Source organism: Cyprinus carpio, chromosome B13 (assembly GCF_018340385.1).
Source record: "Cyprinus carpio isolate SPL01 chromosome B13, ASM1834038v1, whole genome shotgun sequence".
NCBI classification, from domain to species: domain Eukaryota; kingdom Metazoa; phylum Chordata; class Actinopteri; order Cypriniformes; family Cyprinidae; genus Cyprinus; species Cyprinus carpio.
The window spans coordinates 23884633-23905414 of record NC_056609.1 but is presented as its reverse complement, the minus strand read 5'-3'; the positions used below and the strand labels follow the sequence as shown (position 1 = coordinate 23905414).

Below are 20782 nucleotides of genomic sequence, written 5' to 3'. Positions count from 1 at the left end.
TGAGGGAATGTATTGAATTCTCTGCAGTTTGGTTATTATTGTCTGTGAACTTGATTTACCCATCTGGGCGAATTTCAGAAAGCAATACTGAAATGCTGTAATCAAGTTACCTATTGTAAAAGTGTTTCAGTCAATGTGTGGGCAAGTTGGGAGGGGGCACGTCTGGCTTTTAGACGCCTCGCTGTGCTTTGGTCTGGAAGTTCTGGCAGTCATGATAAGGGAAAATTGTCATGTATGAAATATTGTATCTAGCCAATAGAAATTCTCTTATCGCTGCCTTTAAAGGCTTCAATGCATGTGTAAATCCAATAAGCCTCATTACTATGGAGGTAAAAGGATCAAATGACTTTCTTTGCATAAATTAGGACCATGCTACCTAATGTCTATGGATAGAAACAGTGATCATGCCAAGGTGGTTATCTATTATGATGCAGAAGTAAACCTCGTACAGTCACATAGGGACTATAGCAAAAAAAATTAATGTTAAATGCAAATTGTACATAAGTAATAATAATGTATAATAATAATAATAAATTACATTAATAAAATATAAAATAAAATAAAAGTTAGACTGATGTGGGCATTTGAGATTTTTTTTATAGCAGATTTTAAGATATGAGATTTTTTTTAATTAAAAAAATTAAATTAAATTAAATTAAATTAAAATAAAATTGAGTAGTTCTGGATTTTGGATTTAAGATCTTTGAAGCGAGAAGCGGGTGATTTTCTGTCTTCCTCCTGTAATTGAATGTGATCAGCCTTGAAAAATCCACAGTTGAACATTTATCCAAGGCATCTGGAAAAATAAATGGATTAAACAAAGTTGACAACTTCCTGAAAGGGTGTCATTGCAACATGTCACGTCACGCACACAGACAGGTAGATCCAAAAGCAGTATGTTTATTGGGGTGATCCAAAATCAGAAGACATCCAGGCAAAGGTCAAAATCCAGGTAATCCGTCCAAAACAAGAAACATAGACAACATCCAGAAACACGAGAAACCAGGGAACCAGGAAAACACAGGGTGACATACAACAAGGACTCCGTGACACAGACAGAAACAAACCAGGTATATATAGACAGGGAAATGACAATGCTAACGGGGAATTGGCTGAGTGCAATGATTGATAACCACGGACAGCTGAGTGCAATGAGCAGTGATGAAACAGACAAGACTATGGGAAATGCAGTTCTAAAGTGGGGTGACGATAAGGGGAAGTGAGACCTCTAGTGGCCACCCAGGGAGACACAGAACAGACACCGTGACACTACCCCCCCTCTAAGGAGCAGCTTCCAGATGCTCCTCAGAACAAAATAACCCAAAAAACAAAGAGACCAGGAGGGAGGTGGACTGGTGGAGGCAGAACAGGGGGAGGGATGGCGGGCCAGGCCCGTGTAGGGGAACTGGGACCGGCAGCGATGGCTCCCCTGGTAGCCCAGGTGGCTCGGTCAGATCAGGGGGCCATGGTGGGCCCGAAAGTTCAGGGGACCAAGAGGGACCAGGCAGTTCAGGTGGCCACGGTGGACCCGAAAGTTCAGGGGACCACGAGGGGCCAGGCAGTTCAGGTGGCCACGGTGGATCAGTCCATTCTCGTTGTGCAGACGGCCAGGGAGGAATTTCGCCATTTGAGTGACCCGAACGGAACCAGCCAATCGGGAGCCAGTAAGGAGCAGGCTGTGGCGATGGCCCGGTCACGGCATTGGGAACGGCATCGGGAACGGCATCGGACAAGGACACCGCCTCGGGAACGACCTCGGCATCGGGCACCGCCTCGGGAATGGCCTCAGGAACGGCATCGGACCAGGACACCGCCTCGGGAACGACCTCGGCATCGGGCACCGCCTCGGGAACGGTCTCAGGAACGGCCTCGGGAATGGCATCGGACAAGGACACCGCCTCGGGAACGACCTCGGCAACGGGCACCGCCTCGGGAATGGCCTCAGGAACGGCATCGGACAAGGATCCCGCCTCGGGAACGGCCTCGGCGTCGGGCACCGCCTCGGGAACGGCCTCGGACCAGGACACCGCCTCGGGAACGACCTCGGCATCGGGCACCGCCTCGGGAACGGTCTCAGGAACGGCATCAGGAACGGCATCGGTCACCGCCTCGGCATCGGGAACAACATCGGGCACCGCCTCGACCTCCGGAACAGCCTCGGTCTCGGGCATTACATCGGGAACCGTCTCTGGCACCGTCTCTGGCACGGCCTCGGGCACCGCCTCGGCCTCGGGAACCGCCTCGGCCTCGGGCACCGCCTCGACCACCTTCTCGGGCACCGCCTCGGTCATTGCATCGGGGACCGCCTCGGGAACCGCATCGGGCACCGCCTCGGCCTCGGGCACCGCCTCGGCATCGGGCACCGCCTCGGGCACCGCCTCAGCATCGGGCACCGCCTCGGCATCGGGCACCGCCTCGGCATCGGGCACGCCATCGGGCACCGCCTCGGCATCGGACATTGCATCGGGCACCGCCTCGGCATCGGGCACCGCCTCGGCATCGGACATTGCATCGGGAACCGCCTCGACCACCGCATCAGGCACCGCCTCGGGCACCGCCTCGGCATCGGGCACCGCCTCGGGCACCGCCTCGGCATCGGGCACCGCCTCGGCATCGGACATTGCATCGGGAACGGCCTCGGGAACCGCATCGGGCACCGCCTCGGCCTCGGGCACCGCCTCGGGCACCGCCTCGGCATCGGGCACCGCCTCGGTCATTGCATCGGAGACCGCCTCGGGAACCGCATCGGGAACCGCCTCGGGAACCTCCTCCTGGGCGGCAGCGGCCCGCTCTGGAACGTCCTCCTGGACGGCAGCGGCCCGCTCTGGAACGTCCTCCTGGACGGCAGCGGCCCGCTCTGGAACGTCCTCCTGGGCGGCAGCGGCCTGCTCGAGACCCCCCTCCGGGCTTTGAGGAACGGCTGACGCCTGTCTCCTCCTCCTCCGCCCTCTATGATGGCGAGCCGGTGGCTCCTTGACGGAAGACTCAGGCGTTGAGTCAACCATCCTGTGCTGTGGTGCTGGGCTGGCGGCCCTCTTGTGCTGTGGCGCTGGGCTGGCGGCCATCTTGTGCTGTGGCGCTGGGCTGGCGGCCATCTTGTGCTGTGACGCTGGGCTGGCGGCCATCTTGTGCTGTGGCGCAGGGCTGGCGGCCATCTTGTGCTGTGGCGCTGGCTCAGCAGACGTGATGTGACTACTCCTGGGAAACTCTGGGATCTTGTTGAACCTGGAGAAGTAATTCAAAAATGTCTCCGTGGCCATCTTGAACAGTGGCGCTGGGCTGGCGGCCGTCTGGCCTCGTGGCGTGGGACTGGTGACCACCTTGTGCTGTGGCGCTGAGCTGGCGTCCATCTTGCCTCGTGGCGCTGGCCCTGGCAGTGGCATCATGGGCAGTGGCGCCACCATGGCGGACCTGCGCTTCTTCTCCCCTCTCCGTCCGCCATGGTGAGACAGTGGCTCTGATCCATCCCACACGAGCCCCGGATCGAAGGGGGGCCATGGTTGAGAGCGATGCTGAGCCTCCTCATGACCACTCACTCCTCTGCGACCTCCCCGGGTCCCACGAAAAATGACCAGGCGGGTTCCCTCAAACTCCATCCTTCTCTCCCGGCTCGATGGCTGGGGGAGAAACCCCAAAAAACATAACCGCTGGATCTAGGCATGACGGAGTCCTTCTGTCACGTCACGCACACAGACAGGTAGATCCAAAAGCAGTATGTTTATTGGGGTGATCCAAAATCAGAAGACATCCAGGCAAAGGTCAAAATCCAGGTAATCCGTCCAAAACAAGAAACATAGACAACATCCAGAAACACGAGAAACCAGGGAACCAGGAAAACACAGGGTGACATTCAACAAGGACTCCGTGACAATGACCGAAACAACCAGGGTATTTATAGACAGGGAAATGACAATGCTAACGGGGAATTGGCTGAGTGCAATGATTGATAACCACGGACAGCTGAGTGCAATGAGCAGTGATGAAACAGACAAGACTATGGGAAATGCAGTTCTAAAGTGGGGTGACGATAAGGGGAAGTGAGACCTCTAGTGGCCACCCAGGGAGACACAGAACAGACACCGTGACACAACATTTGCATTTCACAGGAGAACACCACCAAATGAGGGTACTTTTCATAAACATTGATGACATTTCTTTCATGTTCCAGTTTCCATTGCATCAAAGATGATTCTAATAGATAATGCCAAGGTTACTTGTGATAGTAATCAAAGGAATAGTAATTGTAAAAGCAAGCAGAGACTGCTTATGCATCGGGTGAAAATGAAATTAGCATTCGTTAGCATAATCACGTGGGAACAAAGAGAAATCATCATTTCCTTTAAGGATGATGCGTCAGAGAATAACGCCTTGAGAAATTATCTCAAAAATAACTCAGAGCAAGGTCAGTGTGCATACTCATTTTTGGAGGGAAAACCATCTCCGCTATAATTGTTTTTATCTCTTATTTATCTCCCAAGTGGGGTAAAAGAGTCTCTCTCCACAACATCCGATTCAAACTCAGGTTGAAAGTTGTGCGTTTTGCCCCTTCAGCATAGAAATCTGCACCTTAACCACCTGGAGTCCAGTTTAACATTGGACGTTACACTTTATTTAAATTGTCATCTGCATTTTTGTAGCACAAACACGCCTTGTTTCTATGCAAATTAAGCTCATTATCTTGTGCCTTTATATTTATGGAGTCAGGCTGCAGAAGTCTGCTGCATCCTTCCAAAAGCACTCAGAACCAGCCAGCAAGAGCAGGAATTGTAGCGTGCAAATTGCCTTTAGATTTTGTGGGTACGTTTGTGCCATTACCTGATTTGCATAACTCGTTTAGCGAACCTGAAAACAACACACACAGCGCATGAAAAACGGTGCTATCAGTGAACTAGCGAATTCCCTCTCTGCATCTGAAACTCATACAAAATGATCCGGCTTCCAAATTTTACAGCCAAGTCGAAACATCTTACTGAGCTCTGCCTTGAATGTCGTGTTTTAACAGATAGAGCAAAATGAGACAGACCATCTAGGAAGTCAATTAAAATGAAGTAATTAAAATGCATTCAGGGCAAAACATGTCTGAAACCGCAGCGAGCACTGACCTTAAAAGAAATTTGCAAAACTTCTGTAAATGAAAGTGTCCTAAAAAGCTTTTTCTGATATTTTGATGGGGTCTTTTAAGAACTAAATTTACAAACCTGTCACTAACCTCCATAACAGGACCCTACTGGTTTCTTACTGTGCAACAACCTATTATAAAAATATATGGTTTGATAACAGCTTATGTGACAGGCACATTTAAAAGTGGCAATTTAATTGCTAAGTACTTTTATTCTAACTCACAGAGTTGTACTACACTTGCAGCTACTGTCGCTAACCTATAATTGCTTTTTCAATTGCATATGACAGATGCAACACCAATTTCAATTCGATTTTCAAGTGAAACACAATGCTTTTTCAATTTCAATATGCCATAGCATGAAAGGAAATGCACATTATCTCTGTTCTCATTACATGCTAAACAAACCCTGCCCTCAAATAACCCAGCTGAGAATGTCGCAGAAAATTATCACTTTTGAAACACGCGTCTTGACCCCCGTCGACTATTCAGTGGCTTCCACGTGGCGGCCCAGGGTGACTTTAAAGTGCAGCCTTGCTCAACTAAGGTTGTGTCAGTCTGCGTGTTCGTCAGCTCTCCCCGGTCACCCAACCCTCCATCGACTCGTCCTTGAGAAGCACTCTCATCTCTGCGGTTTGTCCTATCACATCACTGTTTTATGGCTGTAACATTAATAATAGGCCAGTTAATCTCATTGCCCATTTCTGAAAAGTTCTCTCTCTTGGTGACTGAATTTTATTTGTGCATGCATCCTACATTATAATGAGGGAGAAAATAAGCCTGTTTCCATTCTAATGCTTTATTAGACTAATGAAATCTTTTTAACTTGTTTATTTTTGGTCTTTCATAACAGAGTGCGGTTGTATCCTGTGGAATTCCGAATGTTAATTATTCATGTCCTTGTTGTATCTAAAGTATAGCACTTCTAGACAACCAAAATAAGTTTTCTATTTTATTCTGATCCTTTTTATCCTAAAATGTTTTTAGTTTGAGTACTTTTCTCTATTTTATCAATTAACTCTCATAGTTCAGTACTTAAGCATGTGGAATGGCAAAACAAAAATAGCCCATGAGATCAAATTTTTATTCTAGTGGGCATAAAATGATCAATATAACCTGGCTTATCTATAACAATGTATATTTCTGAACCCATAAGCCTGATCTCAAAGGAATGTCTTTCAAGGATATGTCCAAAGTAGCACAATGTACTTCTCAAAAGAAGTTGCTCACTGACAATGACTTCTTACGTCAATGCTAAATTATCTCTCAATGGATGCTTCCTTCTCTTTTGGGATATTACAGATAGTAGAACAGTTTTCGTGACTGACAGTCTCATTTGGTTCAAATACAGGTTAGATGTTAATGGAAAAGCTTATTTTCTGCTCACTGTAATTGCCATGCAATGATGTGCAATTGTGACAGTGGAACTGTCACATTTATGCTGGAGTATTGTTCCAGAGAGAAAATTTAAAATCTTTGAATAAGCATAGTTTTATTGGATGAGTGACAACATTATATGGGTGAGGCTGAAGAAAACAATTGCATGAAATACTTTAACCTGTTAACTGTCACCCCGTCCCGTATACGGGACGCCTACGTTTACTTCACTAAATCCTTATCTAATCATGACAAACTATATATCGTTGGAAAGGTCTATGACTCCTAAATAGATATTTTACCAATGTTTTTTGTTAGAAATTTATGTAAAAAAGTAATAGATAAAACAAGAGTCACCCTCAAAAATCTGAATAACAGGAGTTCTGAAAACTTAAAAAAAAGTCTTCTTCGTTGCCTTTTTCTCAATCACACTTTAGAAATAATCAGAAATTATATATCAACTGAAAACTTAAAATCTCAAAATTCATTTTTTAAAACCCATTTTAAAATCACGACATTGCATTACCACGAAAATGGTACTCAATATCATGTTAAGAAAATTTTAGTTGGAAAGTGCATTTTCAAGTCCTGTGAGTAGTTTTTAAGGGGTTAAAACAAGGCATAAAACATGTATTTTCATGGCATGCTGTGAGTAGTTTTGTTAATTTCTCTCCAAAATGGCACAGGTGTTAAAATATCACAGTAAATGAAAGTGCATGTAATTTGAATTCACTACAAACAATACATTCAGGAGAAAAGAAAATCACTGTATCCTAAGAGACACATTACTGGCAGCACATATTCACATGAAGTATGAAGTATTGAAGTATGAAGGACAACATGGACACAACCACATTTGGCTCTTGCTTTGTTGTATTGGCATCTTTCATAACCTTTTTTTTAAATAAGAAAACAAAATGATTCATTAACCAGATGCAAAAAAAAAAAAAAAAAAAAAAAATTACTCATGAAAACAGTGTTGTAAATATTAATATGATTTTTTTGTTATCCATTCAATAGCTGCATTTAATAACACTAAAATTGTCATAAACACAAAAGACATCAAATCTCACACCATGAATGTTACTTATACTCCATTTTAATTAATTAAGAACATATTTTTCTCAAAATCAACCATATATTTATATGTATATATTTTATATATAATTGTACACATACACATACACACTTACAGCCATACTAATCAACCACCAAATCTATCCACAATGAAACACACACAAGATAATTTTTTGCTTTGAAGGGAGAAAGACAATACTAGTTTAGTAATTATATTCATACAGAGAAAATGTCTTAAACTTTAAACGGGAAGCGTAGCCGCATTCCATAAATCCTCTTGTTCGAGTTATTTTCTCGGTGCATGACAAAAACTTTCCTTCAGAATGATATCAGCACCCGGCGGATGTCACTATTATCATTACAAAGTGTCTGAGGCAGCCATGAATCATCCAGCTAAAGGCTCAAACCCATCCACTGTCCGTACAAATCAGTTCAGCTCATTTCACACTTGGAGCGACTTATTGTAAGCTATTCACATAAAATCTGAATCAAATGCATGTTGGACTGGCTCGAGCGACCAAATATTTTTTGATCAGCTAAATAACCTTGCAGTGTATCACACTTTAAAAGTGCATGAACGGAATCAATGCCTTGAGCGGTCCATTGTTAGCCACAAAGACAAATTTGAGCTCCTCCACGAGAATTACTTGCCATATATCTGTGCCAAATAGATGCAGAGCGGCCTCCCAAGAGATGCCAAAGAACAAAAATCCCCAGTAATGTGAAATGGAGGACGTGCTCATTATTTCTGTTTCAGATAAATAGAGGTAAATGAATATTAATAGAGGATTTATCGTATTATATGAGCTTAATTTCAATCATGCTGAGAAGCCCCAAAAAGTCTAAATAATTGAAAAAACACAAAACTCAGAGCAATTATTGTCTGCAGTTTTGCTCCACCTACTTTCCTGCTAAAATCATATGTCAATAATCTAACCACCAGTGCTGTTTTTCACACAGAGACTATTATTTTTTATCACAACAGGAAGACCAGAAATATCACTGGCCATTGTGTTGGTAAAGTAAATCATATGAATAAACATAAAATCACACACCAAACAGTAATTTGTGACAAATGAGTAATTACACACCTGCCTTCCATTTTAAATGTTTTTTTTTCTTCTTCTTCTTCAAATGCACTAACACACAATATCTCTACTCTTACTGAATTTGCAAAAACTGCAACATCATATCACAACAACTCTGTCTTTAACTTTACCCCTTACAAAAAAAAAAAGAAGTTTATTCAAGTGCGCTTTTAGTATACGTCTTTTAAACTAAAAATAGGAAATTATACTTTCAGTCTACTTTTTATGTACTTCTCAGAAATGTGATTAAAATTACATTTAAACAAAACTGTTTAACATTATGAAATAAAATGTTGACCCATGAAGAAGTAATGATTGTCAAGCTTTTGGGTGTTGATCGACTTCATCTATGTTTTAATTATCATGCTGAATCAAATTCATAGTCTTTTTTCATCTTTTTGTTTAAAATATTGTTTATTTATTTCTTAATATTTTTACTTATGAAACTATTAGTTTCATAAGTAAAAATATTAAGAAATAAATAAACAATATTTCAAGTGTTTATAAAAAAAGAACGCATGAAGCTATAATAAAATGTTTTTGGTTACAAGCAGATACCCTGTTCTTTCTTTTGATGTTTTATATGTTCAGATATTCATATAACAATATATATACAAATTAATAAATAGGGACATAGTAGTATATTTAAAAGTATGATGTAAAGTTCACTCAAAGAAAACGTATGTGTATACTTGCAGTATAAAACTACTAAACTAGTAGTTTATTGAGAATATACTTCAAACTGTACTAAAAATGCTAATAGAATTTAATTAATAAACTATCAGTATACCTATAAGTTCACTTTGTTGCAGTACAAACTAAAAACATAGAGGTAAACTAGTTGTGTACTCAAAGTTTACTACTGCTTAAGGTATACTTAAAAGTATACATTTATATACTAGAATGTGGGCCAATTTAGTTCCAAGGATTATTGAAATTTTGAATAAATAAACTTTAAATATACTTCTTTTTGGTAAGGGTAGTGTGAGTTTGGGATGGGACTGTTAGTCTATTTGTCTGACCAATATCAGACAAAAAGTAATATCTGGTCTAAAAAAAATGTAAAAACAGCCATTGCAGTTCCATCTTATGCCACTAGTAGTAAAGAAATTACACACAACTTTAAATACAGAGCTGTAATTGTTTCTGCAGGATACAAAGGATATGACCTCACATGTTCCAAAGAGGGAATACTTTAATTAAGCACATTTATGCAATGTAAATGCAAATATTTCTGCAGGTTCAGAGCTTGTTGTTATCTGTAATCCTTTCTAATCAGACAGTGACAAACGGTATAGGTCAGCATGGCCACTGAACAGGGTCAGCCCAATGCATAATGAATCAATGAGTGTTTTAAAACATTTCAGCCTAATGTGTCACAAGAGAAAGACTCTTCACAAATACTCCACAGAGAGCCATCCTGGCAGACTATTGATGTGAAAATTAGCAGGTAATGATAATTTCACTCACTATACTGTACAGTTAAGTGCAAATATTTCTATTTTTCTTTTCTTTTTTCTTTTCAAATTTACTGTTTCTTTGTAATAAAAAATGATCAAGTCAGTAAGAAATTAAAAGCTGAATTAAAATGTATTTATAATTAAAATGTTTTTTTTAGATTAAATGTGTGGGTGTAGGGAGAGAAGAAGAGTGATTTATATATATATATATATATATATATATATATATATATATATATATATATATATATATATATATATATATATATAGCGATTCAGTTTAAAAATGTTCTAGTGTTTCAGTTTAAAAATTATATTTTCAATGATGTTTCAGACTTTTGGAGCCCGTATGCATAGTAATTTTCACTAGACAGTCAATTCAGAGTAAAATAATTCCGAGAAATAAAAGTCACTGCATAATCACAGGCTAACAATAATCTTGTATCAATGTTTTGACAACCAACATAATCTTCCTAAAACTAGAGAAAATCTGATATCGTTTTGATGTAAACTACTTTCGAATAATCAGGAAAGCCCAAATATTTTGGAGGCCATGATAAGACTGCAAAAGCTCTTGGAGAGTGATGTACGAAAGACCAAAATGAAGGGTAAAATAGTGACGTATGTAAACATGGTGAACATGATGACAATTAAAATTTTACTTCCTCTAAGAAATGATCATGAACAGCTCAAGTGAGCTTTTCACTTGCAGTTCTCAGCATTTTTGATGCCCTATAGTCACTGTGTGGGAAAGCTGATTGGATGACCCTTTCAAAGTGTAATCCTCCAATCAGAAGCCATCAATTTTCCTATGCAGCATGAGAACATAATTTTGATGATGATGCTAGTAACAGGACCATATGGTCATTCAGCAGTCAGGGACCTCCCAGGAAATCTAAGCAACTATGCACTTGCCAAACATTTGTGGGATGTAACTAACTGGCAAAGAAAGGATTCAAGCCTACCAAAAAAGAGGGTATAAATGAGAAAGAAATGATTTGGGAAATGCAAATCAGGTCATTTGCATAAATATTACTTCGCGCCAATCAATATTAATTAAAAATGGTGATGAAAGAGAAGATGCATTTAGAATGAAACCCATTTGATTTCTCTGTAGCTATTCTGAAAATTTTTCAATATTCTCAAATCACATAATTAATCTGAACCATGTTATACAGGCCAAACCAGCCTCCCAGCATTCTGAATATGCAAATGTGAATTTCTGTGCTCACTTATTTAAATACACAACACATTTGAGATCACAAGTGGAGCCTTGGGATTTCTTGTTTGTCCACGTGATCAATTATAGCCATCTACCTGATTTGGCTCTGTGAACACAGTGGAATGTACGACCCAAATAATTACAAAACTTTTGCTCAGGGCTGCCTTTCCCTTCATGTTTTCCAAAGTGACACAGAGGAGCCCAATTCGGTAGATTAAAATTGAATTCAATATGCACCCATTTATGGCTCTTCTGTCCAACAGGAAAATATGCAGGAGAGAGCATTTTTGCTAACATAAGGCAATCTGACAATATATTGAGCGTTTTATTGTTTGAAAGAGAGATGGCAGCTGCATACCTGGAAACATTTATGGACTTTGGGAGCTGAAGTCACTATTCTGAAACAGTCAGATGTGCAGCTGATATTTTAAAATGCTTGAACTGTTTAAGGGATATTCTGGATTAAGAGTGAGTAAAGCTCAGAGGATAATGTTGATTGTTTCACACTGTTTCATTTCCATGTGTCCCTCCTTTACTAAAAATATATATCTGGGTTACAGTGAGAGACTTACATTGCACGAGGCCCATCTATTTCAAAGGTATAATCACAAGACATAATATGGATGCTAACATATTTTTCATGAGGTGAAAAAGCTTACTGACTTTTTCTGTGTAAACATATTGCATATTTTACAGCTTTGTCGCCAAAGCAAGACAGAGCAAGGCCATAGAAACTAAAACCTGAAAATTACTGTAAAAACAACATGATTTAAAAGGCTTTACATCCTAAATCTATTTGATTTAACAGAATTCAGATTCCCTACAAAATCATTCCACCTTAAAAGTGTGTAAAGAGACAATCCAAAATGATTTCATTAGCAATCATAAGTCTTCATATGTAAACATGTAACATTTTCATTATTCACAGCACCAAAAAATGTAAGCCTTGTACATACTATATGAACATTTTCCAGGATGTACAAATGTTTAAGAACCTTTGAATTCATGGAATTATGTTGCTTTATAATAAAAATAAAAAAAAAATAGAAATATAAAACTATAATACAAACAAAAATAGTCACTTTAGCCGAAATGCCTAAACTATGCAATATATTTAAACATTTTAAATTTTTTAGATGTTTATAACATATGTAAATACTTTTGGATGCTGTCAATATGTCCACATTGTATGGGTATATCACACTTGCGATTCCTAAAAAATTACATAAAAACACCAACAAACAACAAAAACATAAGACTTGCGATTCCTATGTAAGTACATTAATGCTGCATCTGTCCATAAAAACAGACCATTTTGTGATATACTATATGGTATTCCTCCACTTCCCCCTGAAGCACAAAAGTGTAACTCCATCTATAATAAAGCAGTTTAATTTGTTTTTGTTGTTGCCATTGTCTGATTCCACATACCTATGATATCCATAAATTGCACAAATACATCACATTTAAAGGTTGAACACACTAGAGAGTAAGCAGCACCTATTACTTTTTTCCTGCTGGCTTTGCAAAAACTAATACTGGCATCATTATAAAAGGCTTTAGAAGAATTTTTACTTATATGAATTTGATTGATATGAGCTTCACAAATAATCCGTATACCACAGAGGTTTTGCATCCTATTGGTAAATGCAATTTTTATGGATGTATGCTAAATACTTCCCCCTACCTATATCAGAGTCTGAATCTTGAAGTCAGTAAATAAATCAATTGGATCCTATTTACTACATAAATGCACAATCCTGGTGCCTTCGTAATCTTGAATCAAAATGCAATAACTTACTCTGCCTCTGAAACAACAACTTTTAAGCTGATATCAATAATCCCTTTTACTTTTCATCCTTTTTCCTCTTTTACTCTGGAAGGTAATAAATACTAATATATATATATATATATATATAATATATATATATATATATATATATATATATATATATATATATATATATATATAGTATATATATATATATATTCATAACTTATTGCAGACGTAAAATGAGTTGTGAACTAAATATTACATTGACTTTAAAACCTTTTTTCATTAAAAAAAAAAAAAAATCACCCTGCGCACAACCATAACATATGACATTTAAAAATAAGAAAGAAAAAAAAAAGACTAGACAAAAATGGATGCACGCATTCTATCTTCAAGAAGTGACTAGAATTCAAGATGGCCTCCAAGTTGAGGGAACAATGGTGATGAACATGATGCGCTCTGACTACTGATTCAAAGTGAATAAAAGGCTGCACTATGCAGTGGAAATGCAGAGCCTTCTCATGGCCCCTGGCATCCATAAAAGGGGCCTCGCTCTTCTAAACTACCAATAAGCAAGCAGTGTTATTTTCAATATCTTTTTGGGGTTGTAACAATAAACCCAAAGTGTTTAAGACAAATTTCTCTGCAAATGCAACAGTAAGAAAGTCTAATTCATTGGCGATGAATGAATGATGCAATCCACCCAACACTCAGAGGTCAGAGAAAACTAAATAAATCATCTCACTTTTCATTCTCATTTGTAACCATTTGCGTTTCTCTGAAATCTGACATTTTAAATTCCAGTTGGTGTATATTATCACATGTGCATGACTCAGCAAAAACTGACATACTGTGGACGTGCACTTCATTAGCATCAGCCGAATTCCCCTTTCTTGCTCTGCAACACGCTCTGGAGCCCTGGGCCTGACAAGGGTCGTTTGCACAAAGTGACAGTTCAGTTCCCCCACAGATCAGAGTGCAAGGGGCCCGGACCCTGCAGTGCAGTCAGGCAAGTTTCTTCTCCAGAAATGGTCAGGCAAAAGAGCAAACGGCCACTGCTGTCTGAGGGCAGACCAGTGGTGGAGAGAGAGAGAGACAGAGAGTAATGAGACACAGCCTCGAGACGTTGCTCATCTTCTCCAGCAGGGCTTCATTTGTGACTAATTTAGGAGACACAATTTGGAGCGTTTGACTTTGAGCCATCACATCAAGTGTCACTGTGCCTTGAGAGGAGATGATACAGAAATAAAGAGAAGAAATGCCACTTGCTGATAATAAGAATGTGGGATTGCCCACATGTCCCATATATGGCCACCACACAAAAGCAAGGAGCCCTATGGGGACCATTGCTTAAAAAGGTCACACATAACAAGACTGTGTTACAAAAATAACTCCATGGCAAGTAAAATATGAGTTACACTGGTGCATCAACAATATAAAGAACTTGGAAGCGGGAAAAAAATATTAAATAATGCTTAAATGCCTTAAAATCTTTACCGCAAATTGTCAACATTTGAGAATAACTTCATTCAAAGCCATTTATATGTCAAAACACCCCCCCCCCGAAGTCCTTTATGTCACATCAGACAACCATGTCATATCAGGTTGAATGCTGGAGCTGTGAATAAATTGTGGCAAAATGCTTTATAGACTACCTTGCTGTGCAAAACTAGCCTTGGCATCCCATTTTCCCAACCACGGTTTCAAGGCCAAGGTTGATATTTCTACAGAAATCACTAGTTTGAATGTATAAAGGCTGATGAGATGGATTTCACTGCTGTTTATGTGTGGGTGACGTTCTTGTCAACTTTTGTCAAAACGTGCCACATTGAAAATGGCTTCCAACTCCAAATGTAAAGATTCAAACATTCTAAAAGGGCATAAAAGCCTTTCCTGGTTACATTACCGCTGATCAAAGATGTGCCCTCAAACAAATGACTATTTTAAGTTTTAGATTCAGATCTGTTTACTGAAATTCTGGTTAGTTATAGTCAAAAACATCAGCCTGTTTGATGTAATGTTCAACAAACCTAACATGTTAATACACCAACAAAACCATAAATCCGTTACTGCGATATTCCTGCAATCAGCTAATGCCTGCTCAAGTGCATTTAATGTGCACCAGCATCATAATTATCCATTATGCAAGTCTAATATGTTTTTACATTTCAAAACACTTTACTTTCATCCTTTGCAAGGCAGCATTTCAAACAGTGTTATCATAAAGTATAATCAAGCTCATGTTTTTGTTGGCTTGCTGGATATCATCCTGCAGAGTGCAATGAACCAGAAATCCAGTTTTTGGTGATCCTCTCATCGCCCCATTCAAAGGCCACATTTTGTTACCATGCACACAACCAGGCGTGAGGGATATCAAAGACAACCATTTTTTTGGACCCGCTCGGTACAGCGTTGCTGAACGCTCATCCGGGAGGGCAGAAGCTTCATTCTGACACTACACCAGGGCTGTGTGCTCTTTTAAACCTGTGATAGCAATCCACTAAAGCCTCCGCTCTGTAAATAGAAGCTTTCAGTGTAATCTTCGAGAGAGAGAGAGAGAGAGAAAGGGAAAATAAGCTGGCGCATTTAAGCTTCTCTTAACATGCAGATAGCTGAAAGTTACTGTAACATTACTTTTTAATGGTAAAGCTATATTTCCAGTGCCTATAATGATGACTGAAATGCCTTGAGATGAGACTTCAGTTTAAGAATTCATAGATACAGAAGGACTGATATTAATTATAGCGTCTGTGACATAATAAAATGCTCACACAATAACTGGGGAACAAAATAATCAATGGCTTAATCTTCATTTCAAGGTTGATTCATATTTAAAACATTATCAAATGAAAATCTCTCTCAGTTACGAGATCGTAAATGGAATATGACACAGTTTGGAATGGAATATAAAGCTAATTTGAAAAGGGGGATGAAAAACGAAATTGGGGGCCTACTTAACTCAACTGAACCTTGATAATTCCAAAGCACTGTGTTCCACTTGATCGGGAAAGCTGCCACCTTCTCCCTAGGGGGTTATTATTTTCAGCTAGTGAAACCGGAATGCCATAGGACGGTTACTCCCTCCCTCTCTTGCCACCTCATTATTCATTATTTTTGAATCACTGTGCTGGGATTGAAGTGAGACTGTCAGCATCAATTCTCGACCAACCATCTCTGTGAGCTGTTGTCCTTTCACAGTATGCTGGGTCATCCCTGCCTCCATGTTGATCTCTATCTTGTGCCAGTTGTGAAATATTACAGATGCTAATTAGCTGTAATATCGGTGACCCTGATACAAGTCCATCATGCATCATCCCTCCATCAGAAATGTTTATTGCTAGCAAATTCCTTCAAAGGCATTTGTGACAATCTGTTGCTGCCAGCGTCTGTGGCAAGAGACAAAGCTGGACAGCAGAGGGACAACTGATCGCCTGTCATTGATGGAGGCTGACAGCAGCATAACAATTAAGTTTAGTCCAAAAGGCTAAGTATGGTGTCAGGTGCTTTGGCCCTGTTCATTTCCAGCAGTATTTAGGAATTCCTTTTTTTTTTTTTGTCTTTTGGATTTGCAATTAAGTAGTGAACTGTGAATTCCAATAAACATGTCAACGGATTATTATATTAAATGATAAAAGAGATGACATGATGTAAAAATACAATAGACTTAGTACCCCGTTCCAAAAAAAAAAAAAAAAGAATTAGGTAATTAATTAATAGCCATCCAGGATGTTACACTTTTGACATAACATAAAAAATACATCAAGAGAGGACATTCCCGTTCGGTACACCCAGAAATTGTTGTAAAACTATAAAAAAAAAAAAAAAAAAAAAAGTCATAGACATCAGTAGCAGAGCACAGTGAGCTGTTTTGGTGTTCTTTTATGTGGAAGGGTGGAGGAATAAACAGTATAAAAATAAAGACAGTATAATTAAGCTGTGAAATGATCTCCAGCGTTAAAGGCCTGCAGCTGTCTGGTTCATACTCACCCTCCTTGGATGGCCGCCGCACCTCCGCGCTCAGATTGCACACCTGCGCCGAGCGCACCTGAGGAGTCAGGCATCCTTCGGTTTGGGGATTTAAAGGCAACACCACGTTACTGAGCATCAGCACGCTTTCAGATTCCCCATCACCTAAATGTTGAGGGCAGGTGCATTTAGCGTAGACTATTCCACACGATTCAGCTTTCTCTCCTTTCAAGCAGTTTTCCAACCACGTGCATAACACCTGACATCCAAACTGACTCGGGCTCGCCTTGTTTAAAACCACAAACTCCACCACAGACCTTTCCTCCTCCTCTGTCTTCTTCGTCGTCAATCCGTTGTAGTCGTAGGGAAACACTCGCCGGAGCTGCACAAAATTTTTGTCGTAATGCAAAAAGACATAAATATTCTTGGCGTCATCACACAGGTGCACGATGGACTCGTTGATCCTCAACAGCTCGTTGATCTTCTCATGAGAGAAGTGATCGAACTGGTAAGCCAGCAGAGAGAATTCAGAACAGCTAATTTCTCGTTTGTAAAGTTTTAGGTAGATGCTGTATTTGGTAGGATCTGGGTTCTCCAATGTCCAAGTGCAGTTTGTGAAGTTCTTGGGAAACATTTCATTTATCGAGTAAGATCCATATATAACTCCTTTTACCAGCGTGGAACACCAGAAATCTTGGGCACCAGTATATCCAAACATAACCAGGAGATAGGTGGAAAATATATAAATCAACAGATTACGAACAGCCTTCATCCTATGTCATTTGGCCTGCAAGAGAAACAGAGATGCACTACATTTATTGTCAGCCTACATGGTGTGAAGTGATGCTTTGTCAAAGAGTTTCAGTCTAAGATCTCCCAACTATCCAATTTAGCTTTGTGTTAAACGCACATTTACCTACATTGTTCGTTTGAACCGCCTATTTTCAATCATAAACTACAGTCTCGGCTTTATGGAGATTCAAATGATCCTTTCCATGGGAATGTAACACATTTCGGATAAACATTGCCACCTTGTGGTGTTTAATAAATTGGGGGTAATAACTTTGGGCATCTGCTGTGGCAGGATAAACCTGCATGCTATTTAGCGATCAAATGATCATTTGATATGATCATTACACAATGAAATGATCTTTACAGTGTTTGAATGACTGACAGTGTCGGACACAATGATCATTGACATTCAGTAGCTTTATGGTCGTTATATCAAGTAGCGACTCGTTCGTTTGGAAGGATAAAAAAGGCTGGCATTACACCAACAAAAAGGCATTTTGGCAAAATAAAACGTTTTGGTTTTTTATTCACTCGAGGGTTATGTGTCGCAATTCTGCAGTGATCTACATGTCTGACCGCATAATAATCATCTACATATATGTCTGCTCCGACACTTGGGATTTCTATTCACCTAAAAACCCCACATAGGCTACATTTACTAAATATCGTCTTTTATATAATACAGAGAGATCATATCCGATTGACTGGATGGACTATAATGTCGTGATCTATGTAAGGATTAAAGCAGCGTTACTTTCAGCATCTAATTCCCTTAGGCTACTGAACGCAATCTATGATTTTCATGAGGCAAAAACTTTGATTTCGATGTAATGCTTTTGTCTCCGCGACGATATGCTGTATTTCATCATAATGTGTGCAAATGTGTTTGAATTCCCAGATATTCTAGGAGTCTGAAAGAAAGGCGGCGGAGAGGGAGAGAGAAAAAGAAAGAGAGAGGGAGATTCAGCAGAAGAGAAAAGCTATTCGATGCCCTGTTTGCATGAATCCTGCAGGCATTGCAGCTGTGTGCAGTGTCACAGCATTCCCAACCCGAGCCTTTATTTTAATTCTTTAATCACCTTAAATGCGGCACTACTTGTACGACATAGCAAAACGCATACGATGCAATATACAGAGAGGCTATACACGACTATAGAACAAGACAGTATTGGCGCACATTGCAACCATCGCGCGCTACTTTTCCTTTACACCGATGTCGCCTCGCGCGCTTGCACTTTTCGTTGATTATTACGGGAGCGTTCCAGTTTGTCGCGTCGCGTCACGATCAGTAATATGAACGGATTAGAAAATGCCGTAGCGACAGAAATAAATAAATAAAAACTGCAGCGACGTCTTTTCATATTCATACTCTTTTACAAAACCCAAGAAGTCTAGAGTGATTGTCAATCGTCAGTTGTCGGGGGTGCAAACATAAATGTGGTCACCAAAACGGATTTTACGATATACAGTCGGCGCCAAACTCGATTCTATGTCATTTTCCTGCGAAACTCGTCAATCATCGTTTAACTTTACACTGGCCCCGGTAACGTTCGAGTCCTCTGAAATATTGACGTAGTTTGTATTGCATTAATCAGAATGAACTATGGAACTCAGATCTTTAACTCGTTTATGCATTGAAGGGGAATAAACTTGGGCGAGGGCCATCTCATTGTCGTTCAAACATACCTATTTATTCATCTACTTATTTATAATAATAATAATAATAATAATAATAATAATAATAATAAACAGGTCTTACCTTGCACTCTGAAAGCTATGGCTATTTTCCCCACATACTTGGAAACATCCTTTTAGAAATGAAACGTGTCGCTCCCCTGTGAATCGATATCTCCCATTGCCGATGATAGAAGTCTAGAGCAACAAGATGGTCAATGAGCAAAAATGCATTAGACTCCAGGCTGGATCATCATCTCGCTCCAATTTTTTTTCTTCCCACCTCAACGCAACCAAGTGATGAGAGCGCAACAGAAGTGAGCAGACACTAGAACAAGGGCTAAAAATGTTTTGAATCTCGTGTGATCATTAGTCGCTGTCTGCCCGTCCCTCAAGAGATGCCCAGATCGGGTAGCAGGTAGAGCGCAATCCCTGACGGATGGAGGATGCTGCTGACTCGCTGTGGAGTGAGATGGAAAGCGCTTTCTCGCCGAGCCTCAGGACTGGAGCTGCAATATCACGTCACTGCCACTAAGATAAGGCACGTATGGACGTCTCGAGCTGCGTCTCTCACCATCTCACCCCCCTTCCCCTGGATAACATAGAAACTCTTTTCTATGGGAAAATCAAGGCAGAGGAATGTCCCTCGGAGTGGAACTAACGACACGGTGTATTTTCTGCGACCGCCTGGACTATTATTGCAGAAACCAATGGAATTATAATTCATAAGAGGCTTGTTTCCGGGGGAATTATGTCATTGAGTGAGATTTTGAGAGATGTGTACAGGAACTCGTTAAGTTGCTTCATCTTTTTCATCATCGCACCATCATAAATTATTAGATTTTTTTGGTCTCGAGAAAGAAAATACTGTGTTAGCTTAATTACTTGTGTTCATCGAAAAACTTGTAGCCACTGAGAATAATATGATTTTCAAAGGACAGCGAAACTTGCTGAACTTGGGAGATACATCGACGAATATACATAGCCTACCAAGGGACTATCGTGGATATTTTTCCGGATATAAATGATTTTGATGTTTCTTTGTTTTCAAGTCTGGGTTTGTAATTGCAGTGAGTCATTCGAACAAGAATTCACCAGGAGTTTCAAACAAAATATTATAGGTAGAGTTATTTTTCATACAATAAAATTGTGATAAAGCTCTCGTCTTTTCAAAATAAATAAATAAATAAATAAATAAATAAATAAATAAATAAAAACTGAATAAAATAACAT

At 40.0% G+C, this 20782-nt stretch overlaps 1 protein-coding gene across 4 annotated transcripts in view; it reads right to left on the bottom strand.

Moving 5' to 3' along the window:
- Positions 1 to 20213, bottom strand: part of adgrb3 (adhesion G protein-coupled receptor B3) — a 165096-nt gene extending 144883 nt beyond the window's left edge. For 2 of the 4 annotated variants that reach the window (XM_042737386.1, XM_042737388.1), the window contains exons 1-2: positions 19635 to 20205; positions 17105 to 17870 (exon numbers count right to left, since the gene is read on the bottom strand). In XM_042737386.1, coding sequence (XP_042593320.1) covers positions 17105 to 17855 — 751 coding nt within the window. In that variant the 5' untranslated portion in view covers positions 17856 to 17870; positions 19635 to 20205. Of the gene's footprint in view, positions 1 to 17104; positions 17871 to 19634 lie in introns of all 4 variants that reach the window. The other 2 variants (XM_042737387.1, XM_042737389.1) reach the window with 2 other exon arrangements.
- Between the last annotated feature and the right edge of the window lie 569 nt (positions 20214 to 20782).